At 40.9% G+C, this 24,876-nt stretch overlaps 1 protein-coding gene across 2 annotated transcripts in view; it reads left to right on the top strand.

Moving 5' to 3' along the window:
• Nucleotides 1–15,792, top strand: part of ttyh3a (tweety family member 3a) — a 22,666-nt gene extending 6,874 nt beyond the window's left edge. For both annotated transcript variants that reach the window (XM_040154275.1, XM_040154266.1), the window contains exons 4-15: nt 552–663; nt 820–1,040; nt 1,959–2,054; nt 2,744–2,816; nt 3,646–3,721; nt 7,137–7,192; nt 7,809–7,901; nt 8,769–8,861; nt 9,619–9,755; nt 11,118–11,291; nt 11,756–11,831; nt 14,703–15,792. In XM_040154275.1, the coding sequence (XP_040010209.1) occupies nt 552–663; nt 820–1,040; nt 1,959–2,054; nt 2,744–2,816; nt 3,646–3,721; nt 7,137–7,192; nt 7,809–7,901; nt 8,769–8,861; nt 9,619–9,755; nt 11,118–11,291; nt 11,756–11,831; nt 14,703–14,774 (1,279 nt within the window). In that variant the 3' untranslated portion in view covers nt 14,775–15,792. The remainder of the gene's footprint in view (nt 1–551; nt 664–819; nt 1,041–1,958; nt 2,055–2,743; nt 2,817–3,645; nt 3,722–7,136; nt 7,193–7,808; nt 7,902–8,768; nt 8,862–9,618; nt 9,756–11,117; nt 11,292–11,755; nt 11,832–14,702) is intronic.
• Nucleotides 15,793–24,876: the final 9,084 nt, after the last annotated feature.

Consider the following 24,876-nt stretch of genomic DNA (forward strand, 5'->3'; position numbering starts at 1 on the left):
CTTCTCAGAGCACAGAAAGGGAGTTTATTTTTTGTTGCTGAAATATAGAGAACACGCAAAGCAATATTACTGTGAATAGCTTCTGCTCTCCTACTATATATCAAGATAAAAGATCAGCAATTGCAGGCATATAAATTGTCAGAATATTTTATAATATTGTGAAAACATTTTTCCTGTCAATGTACCTATAGACGCTGTTGCCCATGCAGTTGCCAGAACTGTTTTTCTGCAACCTAAGGCCTGTCTGTGCAAATGAGAGCTGATCTCCTGCCTCAGTACAGCCTTTGTCAGCCGTAGTGTGGGGTTTGGGGCATAGCTGGTCCATTCCTCTGTGTTTCCATGGTTCTGTATGGAGTCTTTCTGCTGGAGCTGAAAGGAGCCTGTTGACTGGGGTCTGAGCCGACAGGGTTAATGCAGAGTTCACACGCCTTTCTCACTGCCTCGCTGTCCCCCTTGTTCGCTCTCGTCTCTGTCTCCTCTCTGTGTCTTTTTTAGCTAATCCCTCCTCCTCACCACGCTGTCTCCCCACCCTTCCTGTTGTCTCCCCTCAGCGCTGGCATTGCTGTTGGTTTCTATGGGAACGGTGAGACTTGTGATGGAGTGAATCGGCTGACGTATTCCCTGCGCCATGCTAACCGCACAATCACTGGAGTGCAGAAGCTGGTAAAACTGAAACCACAAATTATACCAACATGTTTAATAATTCATCGCCCTGTTGCCATAAGCAGTCCTGGTTTCCTCTACCACTAGAGCTGTGCAGTGAATCCCCTTTTCTTCTCTGAGCTCGATCATGACTTTTTGTCCCTATGATGATTCTAGGTATATGACTGTACATCCTCATTGAACCAGACAGTAGACGAAAATCTGCAACAGCTTGAGGGCCAGTATGCGCAGCACGCGGACTACCTGTCCATCATCCAAAAGCTGCAAGGCCAGCTGGACGAACTGATCAGACAGATGGCGGAAACTCCCTTTTGGGACAACACCAACATCTCCCTGGACGAGCTGGCCGTCAAGATTGAGCTGTATGACTGGTTTAGGTAAGTCTGTAACAGTGGAGTCCAATCATCAGTCAAACAAAGAGTGCCATACAGAATAATACAACAAAAATAAAACTTATAATCAGCTCATGACTGGTACAGCAGAGTTAGGAGAGGCAGTAGCAGCAGCGGTGTTGATAACATACAGTGCGAGCATTGCACAAAACAACAGACCATCATTCGTGTACTACATCTCCTTCTTAAACTTTCTATGCAGACTCACTCTCCTTCAGTAGTTTACATCCCTGCGAAGACTTGGCTGTCGCTCATCTCTTAATTCATATATTGTTCAAAAGTTGAAATTTAGTTGGTCTTTTCCCTGGAGAGGCAGTGTTGTTTTTACACTGCTCTGTGGGTTATGTTTCTGCATTAAAATGTCTGAGCGAATACAAAGTAGGAAGAAGAGGCGAGCACAGACAGCAGACTTACCAAGGATCTTAAACCTGTATTGAACCTTAAACCTGTAGTTTCCCAGTCTCAAAATATTCAAGACAGTGTTGTGGCATTCCCTCTGAGCTGTATTGAGTTTGCCTACCTGTACGTGAAAAATTATAAATATGCAAGTGACTCACTATGTTTTTAGTAATGTCACAGGCTGCCATTAATTCAAAGCAGAAATGACATGAGATAAACTTTATGAATGCAAAATTGAGGTCACTTATATTGTCCACTTCTATCTCTGCATTTTTCCTGGGGGAATCAATGAAGTCTTATCTTAATGGTAATTGTTAAATACATTAAAAACATTTTTGGCATCTTCTTGGACTTGGAACAATGTTAAAAGAAATTCTGTGATTAAAAATGTTTAACATTTCTGAATTAAAATCATTGAGATTGCTTTTAAGATGGAGCTCTATTGAGATAAAGCATGGTGTGCTGGTCTCAGACATTTGGTGCTACTGGCATGTGTCTTCACAGGTGGCTGGGCTACATAGGCCTGCTACTGTTTGACGTGCTCATCTGTCTTCTGGTGCTGTTTGGCCTCATTCGCAACTCCAAGGGAACACTCATAGGGTGAGTCTCACCACAAGATCATGGCCACATGGCCTTCTGTTCTTCCTTTAGATTAGCAATTATTTTCTTTATCAGTTAATCCTCTTTATTATTTTGTCAGTTAACGGATTGGTCGTTTGGTCTGTACAATGTCAGAAAATTAGTAAAAAAAAAAAAAAAAAAGTCCATCACAGTTTCCCAATACCCAAGTCTTCAAATGTTTTCTTCTGTCCAACCAACACTCCAACCCCAAAGATATTCAGTTCATAATTGTGGAAGACTGAGGACACCAGAAATTATTCACATCAAACAACCTGGAAGCAAAAAATTTTTGCTTTTTTTTTTTTTTTTTCCTCCTTTAAAAAATCTTGGAAGATTCAATTACTTGTCAAGTTGCTGATTAATTTGATTAATTAACGGATCAATTAATCAACTAATTGTTGCAGCTTTACATAAGGTTTTTTTAAAAACTGCAGTCAAATTAGAACACAGTGTTTGAAGATTAAACTAGTTTTTTGCTGACAAAGAATCCCTGGTTTAATATGATATATATATCACATATATATCACAAAGCTTGACACATGCATAAAGACCAACTTAATTAGCCTAAACATATCTCTTTCTACACTGTATTTGATTGTAGATGTACATATGAATGACAATCCAGATTAAAGGTACTTAAACTTCACATATCCTCTTGGTATCCCCAGGGTGTGCTTGTTTGGTGTAGTGGCTCTGGTTATCAGCTGGGTCTCCCTGGGGCTGGAGTTGGCCGTCTCTGTGGTAAGTGTCTCAGTGATCCTATTTTCCAGGTAGAGCTGCACAGTTCATTGCACATAATTTGATAACATGATTTTGTCTGAAAAGCCCAGTGACTACAGAAATTGGCCTTAGAGGGGAGTTTTGCTCACTTAATCAGTTGGAAAGTATAAATATTTATAAATGTATAATGAAATACACTGGGTGATCATAAAAATAGAAAACTCGTATGATGCTATTCATACAATTGTTATGGGGGAAGGGGGTATCTTTCTGGTCACTGAACATTTTCCAAAAATCCTCAAGTCTAATGATGCTGATTTGGCCTGAGATCACAAGCAAAATAACTGGGATTAGCTTTGTAGCCATAATATTGCAGCCCTTGTTCTCAGAGGGCCAAAGCAACTAATTCGGCTGCCACATGGAGGACAAAATTTACTTAAATCCAGATTACAGCATCATAAATCCAGAAGGTTTGTTGCATTTTATTCATTAATTTTTATTTTTTTTTACTTAATTCAGTTTCAGGCAGTTTTTAAGTTTTATTTTCCAGGAGCCTGAAAAATGTTGATGAATCTTTCTTAATGCAAATGAAATATTCCTGTGTAGGAATTCCTCCCCTGCAGATGACTCAGACTTCACACCTATATGTGCTCAATTTAGTTTGTGTGATTGCCCTCAGCTGAGGCACCGTCCTCCTGTCACATTGCAAAAGTGTTTTTAAAGCTGTGATTTATTACTCACGTTACATCGAGAGATTACGCTGTGATGCTGGCTAACTTCATTGTTGTTAACTTGAAATGAAAATGTCAAAATGTAACTGTGTCTTCTCCATTTTTCTTTGTTTTTCTAGACCTCCAGTGACTTCTGTGTTGCTCCTGACACATATGTCACAAAAGTGGCAGATCAGTATGGAGTCATCAATCAAGGTATGAATCACATATACTAAGTATCATTCATGTGCGGGTTGTAAAGGGATGGTTTTGTATTCACTCAGTCGGCTTGTCACAGCGATGAATATTAGTCATCTATAATTGTAGAGGACATGTTACTGTGCAGCAGTGAGAAGACATTGTTCTAAAGCGCAGGGCTTGGTCTTGTCTATGGCCCATGAAAAAGCCTGTAAATTTCCTGTCACATCTGCGGCAGGGTCAGGAGAGCAATGGGCTGCCATTTTTAACAGTACAGAAGCCTCTCTGTAGCGTCTTGTTTTAGTAATTGCCCAATCTGTCCCATGATGGGATGTGTGAATCAGAGAAAATTGTGCCATGGGTTTTTGTGTGTGAAGCAGACTGTATGAATGAGATGATAGCAGTGGAGCAGAGGATCAGAGACAATATATTTCCTGCATCCCTCTTCAGTTCTTGGAAAAAGCCAATGAGAAGATGGTACTTAGAAAATAAAAACACAGGAACTCTATGTCTCCTTGTTGTCCTTTTTGAGCAATAGCTTCAGAATTTGTCTTTTGCTCCAGTCCTCTGCTAAAATATGGTGATGGCTGAATACAGAATCCAAGCTTTTAGGCAGAGGTCCGGGCATCAACTGTAAATGTTGTGCTGTATGGTTCATGTATCCATAAGCACCAATTTATTCTATGCACTGGATTGTATAATTCTGCAACTGTGAAACTGTACTTTGCCCCAGGGCTGATTCATGCAGTATGGGGACTTTCCCTTCTGGGGTCTCTCCCTTTTTTCTATTTTCCCTCTGGAAACACATGTTGATTATTCAGCAGTTCAAAGAAATCTTTATTTATTTCAATGAATGAAATAAGTCTCCGAAAAAAATCTGTACCAGTTGATTACGACCCCCAATATATTATCATCATATATCGGTTAATTTTACTTTTTTAATGTTGGCCTTGGAAAGATAACCTCTTACTTAGTCCTTATATATTTTCCTTTTCAAGTTCTTGTCTGTCTGGAATTGCACTAGAATAATCTCTTGATAGCACAAAGTGTGTTATTACTACAGTGGATTTATTACCTCCCTCCCCTGGATGGCTGCTGTATTTTCTTGAACATGCATCATTTAAACAGCCCTTACTGTTATTTTTCATCCCTCTGCTTTCTCTTCATTGTGTAATTATAGAAGACACATGGTCTTAATCCAAACAGAGAGTGAGAGTTTCTCTGGTATTCCGCTGGTTTCGTTTGTGAAATACTTTATAATTGCAACAGTAGTTACAAACATAAGCTGCCATTTTTTTTCTAAGTGGAGGGCTTTAAGTCAAAATATGCAAACCTGAATAACTCTGTCAGTACTTAAAACAACTATATTTTTGCATTTATTCAGAGGACATTCTCTCTTTAGAACATTTGCTTGTTCAATTTGGTTGACATCTGGTAGACCAGCAGTTCCTCATGCTTCAAAAACCTATGATAAAATACACAGAGAGCATTTCATGTGAAGCTCCAGGGACCGGAACCAGATTTGTTTTGACTCCCTAACCCTGCCAAAATTTTCAAGTTGCTGGAATAACGTGCTGCCAAATCTCTATCCAGTAAGCAAGCTCCCATGCGACCGACGCTGGGGCTCACGGATAATCATTCTGATTGTGAAACAGAGCAATCTGCCTTGTCCAGTGCATTGTCGCTGAATTTTTATTCTGAAATTTCATCACTATTACAGCACATGTGAGTCATGAGCTGAATAAATTCCTAATCTTCTGTTACATGGAGCAGTGGCAAAAGAAGTAATAGAATTGCCCAAAAACTAACCCCAGCCCTATGATGAGGCATCAGTATTTCCATCCATTACTAAAAGTCGGACTCCAGGAAATCTGTTCTTCCTGACATTAACATGTGTGGGTGTATGTATGAGAGCTGGATCGACAGAAGCTTGCTTCATATGTACTTTTCTGCACCGGAAATTCTCATCTCATGCTCAGCTGCGTGGGAAAGAAGCTCCTGACACAGCAGTGTCTGTGGACGTCACTCACACCATGTGTTATGTCGGTGGTGGTGTTCTCACAGCTCGTATTTGTGGACATTGCTGTAGCTTTTGAGTCGCACGCTCGCTTATAAAGGATTTCTCATCGACTCCTACTCCACTGCTGTGGTTTACAAGAAATAATTAAATTGGGTATTAATAACATGTGAAAGTCCAAAACTTTGCTTTGGTTTATGATGTACTGTGAGCAACGTACAAGTTTTGTCATGTTGTAAATTTAACAATATCCCCAGAGATGATGTATCTGCTCTCTGTGGTGTTTTGCAGGAGGCTGGGTGCAGTAAGAAGGGTTACACTTAAGCCTCTCACTGGTTGTGTGTTTTGTTGTCGCTGAAGTGTTACTGCATCAAGGGGGAAAACACTTTAATTCATTCCTACTATTACAGCAGGTGAACTTTGGTCTCTTGGAACATTTCACCTCAGCGCTCAGGATTAGCTCAGCAGGTGCACAGTTACAGCAGCAGTGAAGCTCAGGGCAGCAGGGATCATGACAAGACAGATGTAGAAAATAACATTTCTCCTGGCCTCATTCCTAGAACAAAACAGTAGTAGCTGAAACAGGGACTCGGGGCAGGTGAATAAGAGATACCAGAATTAATAGACATAACTATGTTTTCTTAAAGCGACAATAAGTGATCTACAATTATTGCTCTCTGTTTGGCTTTCCGACCACAAGTTTCCTGTTATGTTTTACGTAACGTCAGTTTCGACCTCAGCAGGAAGCAGTTTTCAGAGTAAAAAGCTCTAACAACCCACTGAACACTAACGGCTCAGCACCAAACAGCAGACACACAAACTTAACGACTAGCTGGTGAACGTAGCAGAGCATTTAGCAGCTAAAGGGACAGATATTTCCCTCAGGAGTTGATAAGTACCAAAAACAGAGCGAAAAGAGAGTGAATATCGGGCTTAAATTTGCCAGGTGGACAGAAGCGTGGCTCCAAATGAATGATAATGTTGCTCTGTAATTGCTGGATGCAAAAATAAGCAACTGTTTGTTAACAAGTTCACCAAATCAACTTAAATATGTCAATGTTGTGTTCACAGCTGATATAACAGTGAGCAGGTATGACTAAATATAAAAGATGGACTATAAATAAAATATAGCCATTGACTGCAGCATGAAGCTCCACTGGTGCAGTTTGTCATATATGATATGAAGTTGAATTTGTTTGGGGTTTGGACTATTGTTCGAACAAAACAAGTAATTTTTAAGTTGCTGGGCTCTGAGCAATTGTGATGGGAATTGACTATAGGCAAAGCAAGTAAATTGAAAAAGTATTGAGCAGATTATTTGGTAATGAAAATCATTGCTAGGTACAGCTCTACATGTGAGTTTATGTGGCTTTGCTAACATGTTCTGATCTGTGCCTACTGTCCTTTTACTCACAGAAATCCTGCAGTACTACCTTAGTTGCAGTTTGGAACAAACCAACCCCTTCCAGCAGGTTTGTTGCATGTATTGCCAAAGTTGTTTCTGCCTGTTTGAGTTTTCAACATGTTAAAATAAACCACTTTTTGTTTTTTAAAGTTATTAGATTGTGTCTGGCTAATAGCCTGAACATCAATATGATGCTCATAATACTCAAATGTCAGCAGATATTATATTATATTCACTGGTAAGAATTCAAGTGGGCACATTGAGTCGCTCCCATTGCCTCAAGAAAGGACTTTATCCCCATGCAATAGTACACTACTTCCCATTCTGACAGCAGGAAAACTGATGCAGAGCGGCTTTTCCTATTTGTCTGTGCTGATAGCATGCGCCTGCTTTAAAGTATGTGTTAGACGTGAGAGAGAGAGAGAGAGAGTATACACACACACACACTTTATCTTTCAAGCAGCATGAATAAATCAAAACTTTTGAGTGCTGCTGAAGTCCAGGCATCTATTGTTAGTACGACTGTATAGAAAAGGATATATACAGAAAGTAGGTCTTTCAGCTCACTAGACCTATAATTGATACCAAAAGGGGGACAGCAACTGAAGGTTCTTGGTAGTAATTAAAAATGGAAATACTGTTGAGATGTGCTGTGCTGCTACAGTATTCACACTTTATTTCAGAAACTTTCCGGGAGCCACAAAGCATTAGTGGAGATGCAGGATGATGTGTCCGAACTACTACGCTCTGCCACCAGAGAGTATAAACAAACTAAGGTATGTTTCCAGCCCCATGAGACAACTTTTTACTGGAAATTACGCATTACAGGGTATCTCTAACACCAACCCCACCCCCACCTAACCCCAGGGCCACCTGCTGTCCTGTACTATTGTACCATTTGTGATGACAGAATACCCCAGTGAATGGGACCAAACGACCGACCTTTTAGAGAGGTGAAGCACACCTGTCCACATAAAAACCACCTGGGACATGCATTATGTCCAGTTAGCTGCATTAGGCTTTCACTGGCCCTTGTCAATACAACACTCTGGTATTGTCCAACGCTGGTCCTTACACTGTGTTGACAGAGGAAACAAATGAGAGCTGACACTGGGACTAGAGAGAGGCATATTTCACTTCACATACCCACACAGAGAAATGTGCTGAGGTTGTGGAAACGTTTCTATCAGGTAATCAGACATATTTTCTGCTGAAACTGTACTGAGAACAGGAGGAAGAAGGGAGACAGTCAATTTTAAAATGTATCAGACATGAAAATCTGCTTTTTCAGCTGGAGCGGCTGTGTCCTGTTGTATATTGATGAAAGGCACAACCCTCACGAATGTGCGTAGAATGGATAATCAGTGAATTAATCACTGTTAAAAAATTTTCACCTGCTTCCTTTTCACAGTTGTTCATGTTATCTTATTCTTGACTGTTAAATCCATTAACAGGCAGGAGTAGGAAACTCCCACTTACTGCAGTTGCATGTAGACAGTGAAAATTGTACTAATTTATTTTGTTTTCCAATGTCTGTTATGGTTGGTCATGGCATCCAAGTACATGAAGGTGCCAAAGTTGGATTAAAAGTTAAGCCTTTTTCAACAGTGCACATTTTGTGTTTTTTCCTCATTCATTTCCAGGGAAGTTTGGAGGAGATCCAGGGGATACTGAACACCACAGAGATCAGCCTACATCAGCTCACTGCACTGGTGGACTGTCGCAGCCTGCACATGGTGAGCATGGAGGAGAAGACTTATAAGAGAAGACTGTAGGGTCACTCCATGTGTGATGAAAAGGGCCATGGGGATTGATTTGTTGTGACATCTTTGTAGTTCAGCTTAGCTGTATAAAGCAACCCCTCTTTTATGGTTGTGCAGCTGAATACACCTGTCACCATAGATAAAATTTGCCTTCCTTTATGCGAGGTCTTGTCCAATTGATGCTGGCAAAGTAACATTTATGAAACTGGCTGAATGATAAGTACTTGGCGATCACTGAGCTTTGGAAGATTTTCCCTCAGTGGTTTCCAAATTTTCAAGTGCACACGTAGTGGAGCTCTTCCTTGTTGCTCTCTCCTCTGCCCCTTTTATCATGCCAAAGCTTATTAATTCATGAAAATTAGAGTATCTTCGGTACAATACGAAATGTGTTTCTGCTGTGCAGGGCATACAGAATGGAGATTCTCAGGCATAATAATGTGGAGCATAGTGCTTCTTTCCAAACCCTAGGTAAAACTGCACTGTCTTCCTTGTAGTTTGCCAAGTGTGAGCTCATTGGTTTGACCTAGTTTAAATGAGAAATCACTGCGCATTTTAAAGACCCTTGAATCCACATGCCGACATATTTAAAAAAACAGCAACACTAGCTTTTTACTATTTATGCATTTTTGTTTCTTTCCTTTTTATGTTTGTCACAATGCTTTAGATATAAATTTTAGGCACTGATCTGTTTATACATGCCACAATAAATCTGTGCCTCCCTTTGGTACAGGACTACGTCCAGGCCATGACAGGTCTGTGTTATGATGGACTGGAAGGCCTCATCTACCTTGTGCTCTTCTCTTTCGTCACTGCTCTCATGTTCAGCTCGATTGTTTGCAGCGTGCCTCACACCTGGCGGGGCAAGAGGTAGGACATCCACTGCAATCTTACAGTATACCCCCTCCAACTCGCAACCACGTAGGAACCTGCGTAAAAGCTTTTAAGCTGACTTTGTGTGCAGGACTATACAGTGAGAAATAATTTAAGAGGATGAGCCTATCAATTAATTATGGTTTTAGAGCATTTCTTCTAGCCCCCACTGCTCACACGGCATGTGAATGAAGCAGACAAAGTAATTCAGAAAAAAAACTCTACACAGATAGAGAAACATGGATATTATTGTGTAAGACTAGTGCTTGTTTGCTGTTCAAAGACTGGCTCTGTTAACCACTGGGACAAGACCAGAAAGCTCCAGCTGCTTCCTCAAATAGATTACTTCCCGTTATCCCCCCATAATTGTACCAAGCTGGCCTTAATCTATCATAACCTCTGCCTGAGCTGGTGTCGTTTTCAGCAGCAGAGGGGTGAAATCAGAATGATTTCTTTGTCCTATCGGCACCAGATAAGGTTTTCAGGATGGCTACGAGGAAAGCGGTTTCCCAGGCGCAGCCATCAGCTCAACTGCACCGCATAATTAACTGATCTCTGCTTGCCATTGGGGGGCATGTTGATCAGTTTGATCTCAGCTGGAACTTCCTGTTATAAAGCAAAGGCTTGCACGCTACCAGTCTGTTTTTCTCAGTGGTTGCTGCTAAGCTTGTTCTGTTGTACTGTTGTAATGATGTAATGGAATTATAACTTTTCATGGCAAGTAATCATGAAGTTGAGTGTTTTATATTGAACATTGAGCATTTCTGGCATTTCATCAGTATTATTAATTAATGAGTTATTTGCTTTTTTTCTGACATGCATATTTCATAGAAAATATGTTGTAATCTGAACTAAATATAATTATACAGTATGATCTCATGGATAAGATATGAAGGAAATAGCCTTTGTGTGCTGTGAACACTAGAGGGAGACAGTCTCCATGTTTTCAGTTTCATTGTTCTGTCCATTATTGTTATCTGACATACACTATTGAGCCTCATTGTTTGAACAGAAGCAAGTAGAATCACATTATTTCTGGAAAAGTAGGCTACTGTCTTTGTTTGACATTAAGCAAATACATTTATTGTAACTTGGGGCTTGTAATTTTCCCATAGAAAGTGAACCAATTACACAAGTCTATTTTTACAGTCTTTTGGCCAGTCCCTTTTAAGGTCAATGGAAAACCGCCTCTTCTCTCCTTCAAACAGCAGCGAATTCATCTTCTTTTCTTTTCCTCAGGCAGGGATGAAATTAAATCAAAACGTGACCACGTGGCATTTTTTCTGCTCCTTTGTCATCTGTCAGTGAGGACATGGGGTCCCTCTGGTGGTGGTGGTGTAAAAAGTGTTGTGTTTGCAGGAGCGAGGAGGACAGTGAGGACGAGTCTCTGAGCCATGGAGGAAGGCAAAATCACGATAACCTGTATCGGGTCCACATGCCCAGCCTGTACAGCTGTGGCAGCAGCTACGGCAGCGAGACCTCCATCCCTGCTGCCGCCCACACTGTCAGCAACGCACCTGTTACAGAGTACATGTAAGTTATCACTGCTTCAAACTACTGTGAATTTGAATAGAATGCAGCACTAAGTGAAAGGCGGAAGTGGCAGATAATTTATTTTCACAACACAGGCTGTGTTCTGCTTAGTGAGGCTGATATTAGATACTTTAGGTACTCAGGAGTCAGCTTATATGTCCCCAGAGAGAAGCTCAGTTCTCCAGTAGAAAGTCACGCAGTGGCCAGCAGATGCAGCTGTTGTTCTCCGGCTGTGATTCCTGTGAAACCCAAAGCTGTCTGCGTCATGAGTGAAGCCCAGTGTTGGGGAAAGTGAGGGGAGGGGGGGTCCCCCAGTTTTCTGGCTCCGTGTTGGTATGCTGAAAACTGACTTGGATAGTTTCATGTATACAGTATATTGTTTCACACCGGAAAGCAGAGGTAGGGATTCACACTGTTCTTGTGTGCTTGTTGTGTTTGATCTCACAGTGTGTTTAATTCAACAGGGCACAGAACGCCAACTTCCAGAATTCACGCTGTGAAAACACGCCTCTGATCGGACGAGAGTCTCCTCCCCCCTCGGTAAGTGTCGCATTCCCTGTAAAAACGTGAGAGCTGCAGGAGCACCTCCGGGTCATTTGGCTGCCTTTTGCGAGGGACTGACTATCTGCCGTTTTTGATGAACTAAATATTACTGGAACTATTCCAGAAACTATGGAACCAGAGGAACTAATCTCAGGAACTAAACTAGCAACTTTGCACATTCCTGTTTGCAGTTCCACTGCATCTGAAGAACGAAAGATGAAAACCAATTATGTGACGGGGGCGTCGTCATGTTAATCTTTGTCTTTACTGTTGCGTGATTCTGATGTTTGATTTGGATTTAATGATAGAATTAAAAGGGGATTAAAAACTGTAGAGCATCTGTCTCCCCAGTAGACGACCCGTTGAATGTTTGATGGCTGTTTATTTCTGCTTTAGAACATAACCACCATGAAACTATCAACAAACTGTTATATTTCTCTCCTTCACTCACTTTGATTCCCCCTTGCCACTCGAAACGAGTAAGGAATTCGAGAACAAAGTCTGATTTTGTTTTAACATCAGTAAACATCAGGAAATACCCAGCGGTATACAAATTGAAACAGCTGCGGTGTCTTGTGTTTCACCAATCAGCGACGGTCAGGTCCAAAAGCTCCTGAACCGCTACAAAGTACTACTCCCAGAGCAGGGACTTTTTTTTTTTTTTACACCCGGAGCTTTCGAAACGCAGGTTTAGTTCCTAAGTTCCTCTAAAGGTTCTTGGTTCCCTGGGAAAGTTCCAGCAGTGGAAACGTCCTGTTTGACAACATAGAACCCTCATCTTTACCGTGTGTCGCTGTACCTCCATAAGAAAAGCAAGCATATTAACTTACCAGACTCTTACTTGACACAAATTGGAAAGAAGAAGAATCCTGCACGTTGTCCATCACTTGTCGCACTCTATTGATGACGCTTTGGTGGTTTAGACAAATAGCACCATACATACATATATAGGCAACAGTCTCCTTCCCAGAAAAAGAATTCAGAATCACTTTTGTTTTTATATTTGAAGAATGTTGCCGGCATCCTCAGATTGGTGGCTTTTTTCCCTGTTGCTGTTTGTCTATATGAACTTTGTCTGAAGGTCTGAGGACTGAAACCTCATCAACAAAGTGAGTTCAAGTGATGGACAGTGTGCGGGATTCTTCGTTTTCTTTCCAAGGTCCAGAGTTTTTGATCCTGTGCAACTGTCAGTAAGATTTTATGGTGTGCAAGAACTTGCAGTCTTGTTGACACAGTTTGCAGATGTAGAAACCTTGTAATGTATTACGAGCCAACCTCAGTTATTCCCTCAAGCCCCGCCACCACCTGGCCTGAACCTCTACCAGACATCCTGCCCTCCCTGGTGTCTGTGTGTCTGCTTGGACCTAGACGCTGCTTTGTGTATCTTCTCTATACTCTCTTCTTGTCGTTTTTTTTGTTTGTTTTTTTGTTTTGTTTTTTCTGCGAATCCACACAGTTGTATTTGACTGCCGCGGACAGTAACAGTGGTCACTGCTGGCAGTTAAAGCCTTCGGAGAGTTCAAGATCGTTTTGGTAACCTCATCTGCTATGCTAACAGGTACAAAACATGCCTGCCTCCTCCACCTGCTGGCCTGTTCCTACCTCTGTACCACCTCCCAAACTCCCAGCTCTACTCACCCTCTATTCAGGTCCCGCTAGGGCTGCTGGACCCCCCCCCACCACCACTCCCACCCCCCACTCCATCGCTGTCCTGACTTTTGTCCCACCTGTTGTCCCACCTGATGTTTGTTTCCTGTGGCCCCAGGCTGCATGTTCCCCTACACCCCCGTGCACAACAGATGTATTTGGAGGAACATGTGAGGCTGTAGACCTGCCCTGGGGGTCACTGTTATCCATGACTCAATGAAACCCTCCTCTATCCATTCAGATGCAGATATTTGCTCTGTGTTGAAAACCTGTGGACAAAACACTCAATTTAAAATTGTGGCGGTGGGGGCTCGGTTGTCTGGATTTTGTCAGAGGGGAGGCTCACAGTGTCAGACTTTGAAAACCCCTGTTCTTTATACACATACACACTGTTGAGAATCAGCATGTTGTTCGGGTAAATGTCTGCCATCTTTTTCTTTAATATCTGAGGTAAGTCATGTTGTTGAATTGAGCCCATATTCTCAGCATTCAACATCCTCAACAGGCTGACCAAATGGCTCTGAAGGGTGATCATAACATAAGAAAATGTATCACAGTCAAAAAGTCAACATAGTGTTTTCCACGTGAGTTTGAAATGCAACCTTCTTGTGCTTGTGTCGCCTGTATTCAACAAATGCATGGGTGCACCCTAAATGTATATGAATGACCGGCCCTGCAGATGTGCACGAAGGTTAACAGCAAAATGTTGAAATAATTTCAATTAGATTTGGTGTATAGTTATTCCGTACTCTGATGTCCTTGTCCTCTTTAGCTGTCGGTGTGATGTTCTTTCTGCATTTGAATCATTTAAGATCCCTTTAGATTCCAGTGCTCTGGAGTTACTAGTTTGAAAGGTAATCGGTGTAGTTTTTCTCTGATCTGTTGAATGAATTGTGTTCTGTAGCGCTTTGATATGCATGTCCAATTTGTATATTTGTATGTTCCTTCGTTGCAGCTTTTGATGTTTTATTTACCAAAAGGGGTTTCCTCTTACTCAACAAAGCACTGAGCCTTTGAATCTGTTTGCTATTCCAACAGATACATTTTTTAAAAAGCTTTAAAAGCTGTTTATTTCAGTGTCAGTTCAAATTTGTTTTGTATGTTATAAAAGACAGGAGGGGCTCTACTCTTTCTGTACTACTCGTATCTCACATTTTGAACTATGAAGAGTGAAATCACGATTCACGTTTTCCTCTGTCATGTTCTGTTTTTCTTCCACAGTACACCTCTAGCATGCGGGCAAAGTACCTGGCCAACAGCCGACCAGATCCTGACAACCCTCCAGCGCACTAGACAACACTGGACTCGTCCCGTCTGCAGCATTGACGGCTCCAGAGTCACATTCAGTCACTCATCCAGTCAGTCCGTCAGTCTTTTTCCTACGAGATGATTTTCCTCAAAGTCGCTCCACCTCCTGCTCCCTTCCGCCATTAACTGTCTCACTCAACTTGAAATGGAAAACCAAAATGCGCTTTTGCTGGTCGGCTGAAGCAAAACACGAGGACACCCATCAGATCTTATGCAGATACTTTTTCTCCAATTTCCACAATCCTTAGCTGATGCTAGAATCATCAGTGGTGCTGTGAATTTATTTCCACTCTGATGTGACGGCACCTGGTCTGACTTTTACACTCCAATTTAATTTTTATTCTTTACACATGAAAGCACCATGACATGTACGGTGTCACATCTAACGAGGCGTTGCAGTGTTGAGGACTCTGGAGGAGCTCATAGACTAACACTGATGACTACTGGCTGTTTAGTTTTGTAAAGTACTGTACCACAGAGAGAGAAATGCCTTACACATAAATACAGGAGGAATCAACTGTTTTCTTCCCACCTGAGGAGCAGATATCGTTTCTTACATTACACACTCAACATAGATCAAACCGTCGTAGTATAGATTAATTTCACAGTGCAACATCTCCGTTGCTCAGGTTTTCCTTCTGCTTGTGGAACTTAAAATGCCAGTCCGATATTTGCATTCCTCTCCTGTTAATACTGAGATTCTGTTTATCCCACGTGCACAGTAGCTTGTTTTTTGCATTTCGTCTTAAATCCGATGTCTGGGACCAGTTTTCCTGCAGTATTGCACGTCGTACAGTTCTGAAATTGAACCCTTTTTGTCTTCTTGGGACACTGTTATTCCCTGTGGCATTTTTTAAATACATTTACAAGCCACTTTTCCACAGCAGTGACTGTAACTTTATGAAGCTGTGAACTTGATGCTCTCAGAGGATTTGATAAGGTGCAGATGAGCTGCATGATGGAAATGCAGCTGGGATGATGATGATGATTATGATCATCCATTAAAAAAAGGAAATAAACCATAATGAGTTTGACAAAGAAGAAAAGTTTTTATACTACTGGAAGCAGAAACTTTTTTTACAGCCCATTGAAGATGACGCTGAAGCACTGGAATACAGAGGAGTGTGATGTCTTCTGCAACATTACTCCAGACTTTTTAAGATCATTTGCAGGGCCCTCTCTTCACCAGACTGCTTGTAATTCTCTTCATGTACCTGCTAAATTGTAAAGCTGCTTCTCCCTCAACAGAACTGGGAATTGTGCACGTACACACACATCCTTGAGTCTGTCCGGCAATGATCTTCCCTAGCAAATGCAGCAGTTTAGATTTAGGAATGCCGCTCACTGATTATCCCAAAAGAAGTTTTAATGCACGTTCATGTGAAAATATGCATATCACAGTTTCTCAGAGAATTTCCAAGAGAAAACTTAATGTATTGGCAATTCAGTGTCTCACAAATGTGTTTTAGCATTTATAACAACAGTAGATAAGGGTGAGTGGATGCTGTGGGGATTGTAATAACTCTGCTCTCTTTATAAACTGTTTCTGTTGAAGCATGACGATCCTTCAAATGTGGAATGAGATGTTTGTACTTCTTCTGCTTCAGCTTGCTTCTCTTAGATGTGCTCTGTGACCAGTACAAGAGGTGATTCTTTTGAGACTGTGCCATTAAGTTAAGCGCAACACTTTTACTATCTGAATATCTTTTTAAATGTCTTTACTTTAGGCCCGTTTGTAAAGTTGACAGCGCCTGGTTGCCCCTGCAATCAAACGAGAAAAATTAGCCTGACTTTTTCAAAAACATTTATGCTCTGTAAGACATTATTACACTGAAGCAATCTCTGTTTTTCGTAGTGGTCATATTCTCTTTGTTGTTTGTTACGCAAAGCTGTTGTACAGATTGTAAACATTTACAAAATGAAGAAAAAGGAAAAAAAAATGCTGAAATTGACATTTCATTTTTAATTTCTTAAAACGCTTATTTCACATTTTTAAACATTTTTCTATTTGATTTGCTCGTAGATTGATTTTTTTTTTTTTTTTTTTTTTTAAATTTCATTTTAGAATCCGTAGAAAGTACAATGTGTGTTCATTAATGTGAATATGGTAAATATATTTTAATTTTTCACTGAGTTTTTTTTTTTTTTTTTTTCCTGGAAAAAAAAAAATACTTTAGATGTAATCAGTTTTTTTTTTTATTTTATTATTATTATTTTATACATCATTTCTGCAATTTCTAAAATGTGTACATGTAAATCCTGTGGTTATATTGGGCTTGACTGCTGTGTTTTAAAATTAAACAAACCTTAACTGTAGTGCACCAGCTCATTTGATTTCTTTGTTATAGGGAAGCTGACGCGTCTTAACATCCTGACCAGGACCAGACACTAGGTAGCAGCAAAACTTCACTGCACCCTCAATTACTACTTAGGTATTAGTGGGTTTTTTTCTTTTTTCAACGCTACTTTTATTGTGTTTTTAACAGCAAATGAGTGAAGTAATACAAAATATAAAATTATAACAGCTAAAATATGTGACTATAGTAAAATTATACACAAAAAAGGTTTTACCACATACCAACAAATGGTCATTATTTTCTATTAAGTTTATACAGTATGATGTCAAGCACATTGCCTCCCATGCTGCCCATGGGATTTTAATGTTGGCTTTAGTGTCTTTTTAACTTTATAGTGTACAGGGTATCTGCAGGTGTTGAAAAATCTTGATAATCACTGATCTCAGTTTCTTCTTCTTCAAAAAAGCTTAGAATCTTAGAAGCTATTAAGAAGTCTTCTATTCATTTACAAAGGTTTTAAATATTTTTTCTAGCCTGCTTTAGGCAGTAACATCAGTTATAAAATGTTAAATGAGTTATTTTTTAATTGGTCGATCCAGCCATCCATTCATCCATCTATTTTCTGACGTTTATCCAGGTAGTGTTTAAGGATTAATTATTAATAATATTGGGAATTATTATATACAGCTGGGATGTGCTGACAAAAATGTGATATAAACGTTAATAAATATATACTCTTGGTAAAAAATTCTAGGCCTCACCATCAGTACTGGTGTAAACTGATGTATGTATCATACTCGGGCCAGTATGCCATTGAAAGAGGTACGAAATTGGTGAACCCCGCCAAAACACTGAGTATGAGGTTTGTATGTATCACACATCTTTAATTTACAACAAAACAGGACCTGGGAGACGTGAGAGAGAAAACTTTAGTACTTAAAACAATTACATTCCTCGTGAAACATTTTCTGAATGCCTCATATGAAGGCAGTGTTTCCAGATGTTTATCTGGTAAATTATTAAGGGTGAACAGCATGAAAACTCACTTTTACCAAGTTCTGAACAGACTCTGGGGAAACTGAAGTTTATCCATGCGGATGATTTGGTCTGATCGCTGTTAGAAACAGGAGAAAGCATTTTACAAAGGTTAACGGGAAGTTTACTAAGAAAGGTTTTAAAGTGGCCGCATTCTGTACTTTACTGTTGGTTCACTCTCACTGTTCTAAGCATTGTTTTCACAGGCAGTTGTCTTCAGAGTCAAAACCTCTAAAAAACCCACTGTACAATACCTGCTCAGCACCAAGCAGCATAGCAACACAGTTAGCGACCAGCTGGTGAACATGTCGGAGCCTTTAGCTGCTAAGGAGCCAGATGTTTCCCTCACGAGTTGGTGGAGACCAAAAAACAGAGCTAAAAGAGCATGAATATTTGAATTGCATTAATCATGTGGACACAAACATGACTTCAAATGAGTGACAATGTTGCTCCATAACTGCTGGACGTGTAAATAAGCAACAGTTTGCTAACAATTTCAACATATCAACTTAAAAAGGGATGATACGTCAGTGGTGTGTTCACAACTTGTTTCAGCTGTTTAAAGTGGCCAAAAAAATCTGTTATTTCACGTTTAAAGATAAAAAAGGTAGATATGAGTCTTTTTCTGTATTTTTAGTGAGGTCAATCCAGTTAACCTATAAATTACTGTGAGTACTTGTTCCAACTTTCAGAAGAATGATGTTGTCTATCTTTTATATAGAATGTGCGGGATGTCTGGAGAAAGTAGTAGTGGTATTTCTCCCAGGGGTAACATGCAAATGTTGGTATTTATTTCTGTTGCAGTGCAGTGACAGACCGCAGGCTTGCATGCAGATCACTCTGAGCGGAGCAGAACGACAGTTTTGTGTTTCTGACCTCTCTGGGCTGACAGCAGGCGAGAGGTCAGGGTCAGCAGCGGGCCAGCAGTCTGGTTTTGTCAACTTCCTCCGTACCGCCAGCCAGCTGCTGTCTCCCCAAACACTGACTTCTCATGAGGGAGACTAGGGCCAGAGAGGGAGAGGATCTTCTGTTTTTATCTTCACAAATTTGGACCAGGCTTTACTGTTTTTCATTATTTGGCCTATAAATGTTTCACCGAACTTTCATTTTTTTCTTCAAAATGTGTCTTTCCAGTATAAGCTACAAACGCAGACTACAAAAAAAGGGTATTCACTACTTTTTGTCTAATTGTTTGAGGTATTTTCTGTCTCTAAAGATGAAAAAGATGAATGTAGAGATTACATCTTCTCCTGGGCTCCCCGCTGTTGATTGTGGGGGCCGAACTAAACAAAGCAGTAAACAAACAAAGCATGACGGACGCGGAGAGGTTTTTACAACTCATCTTACACACAGGCCCAGAGATGCAAATGAAATTTCACACGGTCTCACTGTCGGGGGAAATTGAATTACCCTGCTTCTTGCTTGACTGGAGGAATGCATTACTAATGCTTTGAGGTGATGAGCTGAATGACCGGGGGGGGGGTGCCTGCACCCTTTGACCCCCCCCCCTCCCTCCAAGGACACTTCCTGAGTCTGGCTGGGCTCTCTGCCAGGTGGTTAGACCACGGCTCTCTTTCTGACTCTGTCCCCTGGCCTGTGTCCCCTGGCCGTCGTGAGGCCAGGGGACACACGAGAGAGTTGGAGCTGCACAAGGCCAGACTTCCATTTAAAAATGCACCCGTTTTATCAGCCTAAATCGCAGGGCAGCCAGCATCTCGACCCCTCTCGTAGAGATCGTGTAGGTTCATACTCTTTTTACAAATGCACTTCTCATATTGAACGACCCCCTGGATATAATATAGCAGAACATAAACCAGTGTTTGTGCAGGATTTAGCAAATACAAATTATTTCTATGCCACATTACTGACAAAACATAACATAAATATTGATATTGTTTCCCTGCCTTTCTGGCTACATATAGTACCGTATGAAAATCCCACTGCACAGACTTATGGTGGACATTAAATTGACTTTATCTTTTAGTTACAAGGCAGGGAGTGTTTTTGGAAATCCTCCTCATTGGTGCATTCAAAGATCCTCCAACATATGTAATCTGTATATATAAGAAAAATCATCATCATCATCATAATATTAATAATGATGAAATCTGGAAAACAACAACTTTACATGGCAGTTGATGTATGTATGATGTGAATTTTTGTTATTTCTTGCATTAAAAAAAAGGCTTGAACACACCGACGTGATGGAAGTTTCAAAACAGTGCCTCCTCACAACTGTATCACCACTTTCCAGTAAGGATAGTTTGACATGTCACGATCACCGTGATGGACTACCTGTCTCAAGGATGTTGCTTTTCATCGTAATGAAGCACACAGATGACAGGAGAGAGGAGGAAGACTTTTCTAAAAAGCTTGATGGTTGCTTTGCAGTACTAAAAAGTATAGACGATAAATATGTACTTTTATGGTCAAATATGTGAAAAAGAGACTTTTTTCACAGTGATTGTGTGTTTTATTCAGAGAAGAGGGGTTTGTGAGATGATTAATGGGAGAAGCAAGAAGACAAAACAAAGTTCTGGTTCATGGATTTTTATTTATTTTCTGGACCTTTCTATAACCTTTTGATTTTTTTTGTGTGTGTGTGTGTGAAATATTGCATAATTGCACCTCTTTAAGCCTCAAACCCTTATTTAAATGAAATCATCTGAGAGATTTACATCCCTTTCACTGCTCATAGTGTTCAGTGTTACCTCGCCTTTCTCAACATGCAAACCTCGTCATTGCAGGATGGATGAGGCGGATGAACAGCGACTGCAAACGCGGGGCTTGAGCACCTTTGTGTCCCGTTCCTGGAGGGAGTCGTGCTTCTTTGTTGCTTACGAGTTAAAGGGAGTCAAGGAAACAGGGCGCCGGGGTTTGTCTCTTTTGTGGCCGGGATCAGAGGGAGGCAGCTGTGTCCTGGGAGTCGGCGCTCACGTTATTCACATCTCACCTCCTCCTTTGTACACATCCCCCCGGACCAGTCAGAGGGAGCACGTACCGCGGCGAAGAATTTACAGCGCTGTCTGGTGATCCCTCTCCTCACCACACTCCACTCCTTAGTCCACACGCACCCAGAGCCTCCTGCTCACTGAGATGCTTCACGGCTTTCCCAAAGCTCTTCCCCTTTCCTTCCTGTTCTTTTAAAGATATCTTAAGTCTTCTGCGTGAAGACATTTGTCCATGAGCCAGTCAGACACAGCCATGTTCAAATGCCTTTAAGTGGTTTTGGTTAAAAAAAAAAAAGAAAAAGAAAAATTATAAGATAATCTAAAACTTTAATTTGACTCATTTACACCTGCTGTCCTTCGCCTAAATGTGTGCCTCAGTGATAAGTCCCAGAATCTCCTCCTCATAAGGTTACTGCGAAGTTAAGAGTTATCACTTTCTGAGGTTGTGCGCCTTCATTCGAATCCTGATTTGCATTTGTGCAAAGCACCGCAACTCGGTTCTTCTACTTTAATGCAAATTACCTTCATATAATATCATAAATTTTATGCTGCTGTACAAAGGACAATAAAGACCGACAGTTGTCTGACAGTTTAAATCCCCGTTATTAATGTAGGGGTAGGATTACATCATAATTTTAGTCACGCTGTTTTTCATTTTGAATGTTCAAACTGTTTGACCTTTTTTATTATCTGTAAATCTTTTAAAAGGCCTTTATGATAAATGGGGGTGTTGAAGTAAAGTTAACTTAATCTCGTATATCACGGGATGACACATATTAAAACAAAGAGGGTAATCCTGAAAGTTACGTCTTGTTTAGTCATTAGGCCACAGAGGAGAGTTAGATGCGAAAAGTTAGATAAAAAAGAAATTCAAAGAAATTAAATAAGTATTGTAAATAATCCCAGATGTCAGAGAATTTTGTACAGAGCCTGGCAGCATGAATTAAATTTGCCTTACAAATACAGCGCTTAATGTGAAAATCCCTCATTTCCTGCAGTATATCTTCCAACTCAGAAAAAAAACAAAAAAAAACAAACCCTCCGGGTCAGCTCGAAGCAGAAATGCTGCTCCTCCAAATTCCTCAAGTCCTTCACTCAAGTGGTACTTACCACAAAGTTCAAGTCCTTCTACAGCAGAGATATGTGATACCTGGATTATAGCGGACTCCCACTTTAGAGCCCCCAGAGCACACGTTGAGCAGGATTAAGGCCTGTGCCAGTTGCTGCGGGATCGCTCTGTGGGCCGCTGGGACTTGTCCCGCCGCTCCTACTGTAATCCTGCGGACAATGCGGGCTGTTAATTGGAGACTGACTGATATAGCAAAGGAAAGTTATGAAGACAATGTGCAAGGGGCCAGCGTCTCTGTAATCCCCCTGCACTCTTAGGAATGTCCCTCTGTGGCAGCCATCCATACTTCGCCAGATCTACTCAGACCCCCCCCCCCCCACCACCACCACATCCCACTCTGGGGATTTCCATTCCACCGACCGTCAGACCTGCTGCTTTGTTTTTGAGTCAAACAAACACAAAGAGGGTGATTTTTACAGTGTCGTGAAATTTCACATATTCCACTCGGAGCACTGATGGGAGGTGGCAGAAAGCACACCCAGGTGTTTGTGTTTTAATCAGCGGGGTAGAAAACTGTTAACTGACTCACAAGAGTGTTTTCCTGTCATCCCACCTTTAGACAAAGCTTAAGTGACGTCACTGTAAAGACCTGTGAATCCTCGATGTCCGGTGTTTGAAAGATGCTCTTATTTATTGAAACATAATCAAATATAAATAAATATAAATCCTAAAGTTATTTTTTTTGTGAGTGTAAATTCAAACTATTGAACTCCCGAAAGATGTCAAGTTTGAAAAGTTAAACAAATGATCCACGTTATCACGTAATGCTCAAGACAGGCAAGACCTCCAGACTGAAAGAGACTCTTTGTGGTCCATTGGCGTTCCTTTTTCGTCATTTTGCGTCATGTTGCAGTCATTTTGTGTGTCTTTGTAATTGTTTGACATCTCTGTGTGATCATTCTTTATCTCTCTGTGGTTGTTTTGTGTCTCTTTCGTCATGTAATGTCTCTTTTTAGTCCTTTTGTGTCACCTTGTAGTCGTTTTGTGTGTCTTTGTCTTCGTTTTATGTTTCTTTTTGATCGTTTTGCATCTTTTTTTGCGTCTCCGTTGTCATTTTTGTGTCATCTCGTTGTGCATCTCTTTGTGGTCAACTAGTTTCCAGATTTTTGGTATTTGTGTAAACATGTAAACATGTACTGATGTACTGACAGCATCAAATGCAGAATATCCTGTTGTAGAAAATGCAGAAAAACCTTTGGTTTTCTCCCTGAGGTGAAAAAAAAAAAAAAAAAACAGGGCAGAGAAGCTCCATTTCTTCTCAAGTATAACTCAAACTGAGACAGACCCAAGTCATGTGGGTGTTTTATGTTTTGTAAACAGGACATGGTGGCGTTTCGACATGATGATATTTGGATCATTTATCAGCGGTAGATAATCAGCCACAGCAACGGCCTCCAGTCACATTTCACCACGGCACACAGGCAGGTGGTCGGCCAGCGGCGGATGTAATCTGCAGTTGGATGTTTGTGTTCTCGTAATCTCTCATCTGTTGCCACATCATACATATATGCAAAAAAAAAAAAAAAAAAAAAACATACTGAAATGAGTTACACAGAGTTGTACTTCCAGTCGTGAAACTGACTTCGTACTTCCAATTGATAAGACACGACTTATCTTCTAATGGTATTGAAATGCAGCCGGTTAGCTTAGCACAGCACAAAGACTGGAAACAGGTGGAAACAGCGATCCCGGCTGCATCCTGCGGTAATAAAATCCACCTACCAGCACCTGTAGAGCTCACTAATTAACGGGTTATGTGTCGTTTGTTAAATCAGTATAAAAAACAGGAGCTTAAAAATGAGTGTCCAAACTGTTCCCACGTCTCTGTCCCAAACTGTCTCTCTCCGTGTGAGGCCGAGAACTTGGCCTCTGCTCGGGGTGTATATTGAAATGCTGATCGCATACACTTAAAACACGCTGTATTTATTATGCTGCCGCTGCTGGCACGGGAACGGACACGATTGCAATAGCAAATGTTATGGAAGGATAAGCGGCAGGGAAAACCACTCGCACACAACAACTGCCATTCGCGCAAAGTTGCTCACAGATGTGACAGAGTGGTATGTTCGGAGGATCGCGGATTCAGAGGGACTACAGACGAGCTGGAGACAGTGATTCTAACCAGGTTCAGCTCTCGCTGCAGACTTCTGGCTGAACTGAAGTTTTCTTTTAGTGAACAAAAACGCCGTGCGACACCGATAATGTACACATCTCGTCGGTGATCCTTCAGAAACTGTTACATACAAGTGACAGTTTTGAGAGTCTGAGCTTAAGAAGACCAGAGACAGATTAGACCAACACTCTTATGATTTGTGTACGTGTATGTAAAAACCTTTCTCCTTTGTAGGAGAAGATCAAACTGCTGCTGATCCGATTACTGTTTGCAGCTTGCCAATTTAATAATACGAGAGTTTTATACCTAAGCCGCATGCCCTCTTTTCCCATGGGTGCAGTGCCAGAGGGAGGGATCCGTCTCTTCCTCTCGTTAGCAGGCTGAGAGGAGCCGATCGCCCATTCGCCACTGAATGACTGAAGCTACCAATCAAACTGCTTCCATTGTTCTGTTTCACACAATGTATGATTTGAAACTTCGGTGCAGATTTAGTGGAAACATTTTATGAGTCAAGAGAGAAGAAAGCAGGCGCAGATGACAGATGTCTGTTTGAACGTGAGAT

The sequence above is a fragment of the Xiphias gladius genome, chromosome 3 (assembly GCF_016859285.1).
Source record: "Xiphias gladius isolate SHS-SW01 ecotype Sanya breed wild chromosome 3, ASM1685928v1, whole genome shotgun sequence".
Taxonomy (NCBI): domain Eukaryota; kingdom Metazoa; phylum Chordata; class Actinopteri; order Istiophoriformes; family Xiphiidae; genus Xiphias; species Xiphias gladius.